General features: G+C 40.0%; 1 protein-coding gene across 5 annotated transcripts in view; it reads left to right on the top strand.

Annotated features, from left to right (window-relative positions):
- The window catches only part of LOC106882154 (protein lifeguard 4), a 36,058-nt gene that overhangs the window by 12,903 nt on the left and 20,771 nt on the right, over positions 1-2,384 (top strand). For all 5 annotated transcript variants that reach the window (XM_052969107.1, XM_052969106.1, XM_014932724.2 and 2 more), the window contains one exon: positions 426-534. In XM_052969107.1, coding sequence (XP_052825067.1) covers positions 426-534 — 109 coding nt within the window. The remainder of the gene's footprint in view (positions 1-425; positions 535-2,384) is intronic.

Raw genomic sequence — 2,384 nt, 5'->3', positions numbered from 1 at the left:
GAGCTCCATAAGCTCCATTTTTCAGGAGCAAAATCTTTTTTACAGGTTCCAGAAGACTGAAATTTTGGAATATGCGCATAAAGATCAATAGTATGGGATACATGTCTCATGATTAGAATTTTTTTAGGGTGTGTAAAGAGGGAAAGAACCCTCATGTGCAATTTTGATGAAATTTGAATCATATGTATTCCAGTTCCTTACAGAAAATATAACAGAAAAGTCTCATTTTTCAATTGCATGTAACACGGGCAACACTAGTAAAATGATAAAACAAATGCTGTTTCCATTTTTTGATGTTTTATGAAATGCACTTGTTTTTTCTTTTTTTTTTTTATTTACAAATTAATAATTATTAAAGTAGTATATCATTGCTTTTTATATTTATGTCTTGAAAAATTCTTACTTCTTATGTTTACATTTTACAGGTTTTCTGCGTAAAGTGTATGGAATATTGACAGCACAACTTTTGGTCACAACATTGACTGCAGCATTTTTCATTTTGCACGAACCTACAAAGCTTTTTGTGCAGAAAAAGTAAGTAAATTTTTAGTTACTCTTATGGCGCTTTTTCAGAAACGTACCTCTCCAATTAAATCAAATGCAATAAAGAAAAAGTTATGAAAATGGAAAATATATACAAAATAGGTGATGTATGCAAAAAATTAGAAAGATTCATCCGTTTTTAAATCTTTTATACTAAAACATAAAACAGAAACATGAAACAGACACTCGTGGAATATAAACAAATATGCAGGTCGATACAAGGAGTGGTAATCTACTGTTACCAATCAGCCTAACCTTAACTTTAACACTAGAACTAACCCTAACCATTTCCTGTTGGAGCTACCAGATGGGCAGAAAGACCAATTCTACGACACCCTGTTGCAAACTACCTCATTGACGAATGACAGGGACCTTCTCTTTGTGGTTGGTGATTTCAATGCTCATGTTGGACAACATGCAGGGGGCTTCTATGTCATACATGGAGGCTGTGGCTTCGGTTCCTGCAATGAAGAGGGAACCAGACTGCTGGAGTTCTGTGATGCAAATGATCTTATGGTTTGCTATACCAACTTCAGGAAACCTGCCTGTCACCTAGTCATCTACTGTTCCGGCAGACACACTAGCTAAATTGACTACAGCCTCGCCAGAAATAGGGAAAGAAGACGGCTTATAAATGCCAAAATTTTCCCTAGTGAAGAATGTAGCCCTCAACACAGATTAGTAGTTAGCGACTTCGGGATCAAGGCAAAATGGATGTCCAGAGTGTAAGTACCTTGAGAGAAAAGTTAGACCTAAGAAGCATCAGTTGTAGTGTGCAAGAGAGACAATTGCGCTGGTATGGTCACGTGGCAAGAATAGATGAGGATAGCTGTGTGAAAAAGTGCCACACCCTAGCAGTTGAGGGAACCTGTGGAAGAGGTAGACCCAGGAAGACCTGGGATGAGGTGGTGAAGCACGACCTTCGAAATTTAGGCCTCACCGAGGCAATGACCAGTGACCGGGACCTTTGGAAATATGCAGTGCGTGAGAAGACCCGGCAAGGCAAGTGAGAGCATAATCTTTGACCTCTGCCAGAAGTGTAGCCAGCTCACTAATTCAAATCTTTACTTCATTGGACACAAAAAACCCTGCTTGCGAAGACCTGTTGAGGCAAGTGAATTTGGAATTTGAAATCTGAAATCGAAATCGAACCGAATACGACGACTGGCACCCATGCCAACCTCTCCTTCATTGGACACTAAACTCTGCTTGCGAAGACCTGTTGGGGCAAGGGAAATCGAAATCGAACCATATTCGATGACTGGCACCTGTGCCAGTGGAGCAATAACAGCACCGTCCGAGCGTGATCATTGCCAGAGAAGCTGTCTAGCTTCCATGCTAGTGGCACGCAAATAGCACTATTTGAGCGTGATCGTTACCAGCGTTGCCTTACTGGCACTTGTGCTGGTGGCATGTTAGAAAATCATTCGAGCGAGGTCATTGCCAGTGCCGCTGGACTGGCTCCTGTGCAGGTGGCACGTAAAATACACCATTTTGAGTGTAGCCATTGCCAGTACCATGTGACTGGCCCTCGTGCCGGAGGCATGTAAAAGCACCCACTACACTCTTGGAGTGGTTGACGTTAGGAAGGGCATCCAGCTGTAGAAACTCTGCCAGATCAGATTGGAGCTTGGTACAGCCATCTGGTTCACCAGTACTCAGTCAAATCGTCCAACCCATGCTAACATGGAAAGCGGACGTTATACGATATGTGTATTTATATGTAATGCATGTATATATATATATATATATATATATATATATATATGTGTGTGTGTGTAATTATGTATATATATATATATATATGTATGTATATATATGTTTATATATATATATATATA

This window comes from Octopus bimaculoides, chromosome 1 (assembly GCF_001194135.2).
Source record: "Octopus bimaculoides isolate UCB-OBI-ISO-001 chromosome 1, ASM119413v2, whole genome shotgun sequence".
NCBI lineage: Eukaryota > Metazoa > Mollusca > Cephalopoda > Octopoda > Octopodidae > Octopus > Octopus bimaculoides.
This window is presented reverse-complemented; position numbering and strand designations above follow the sequence as displayed.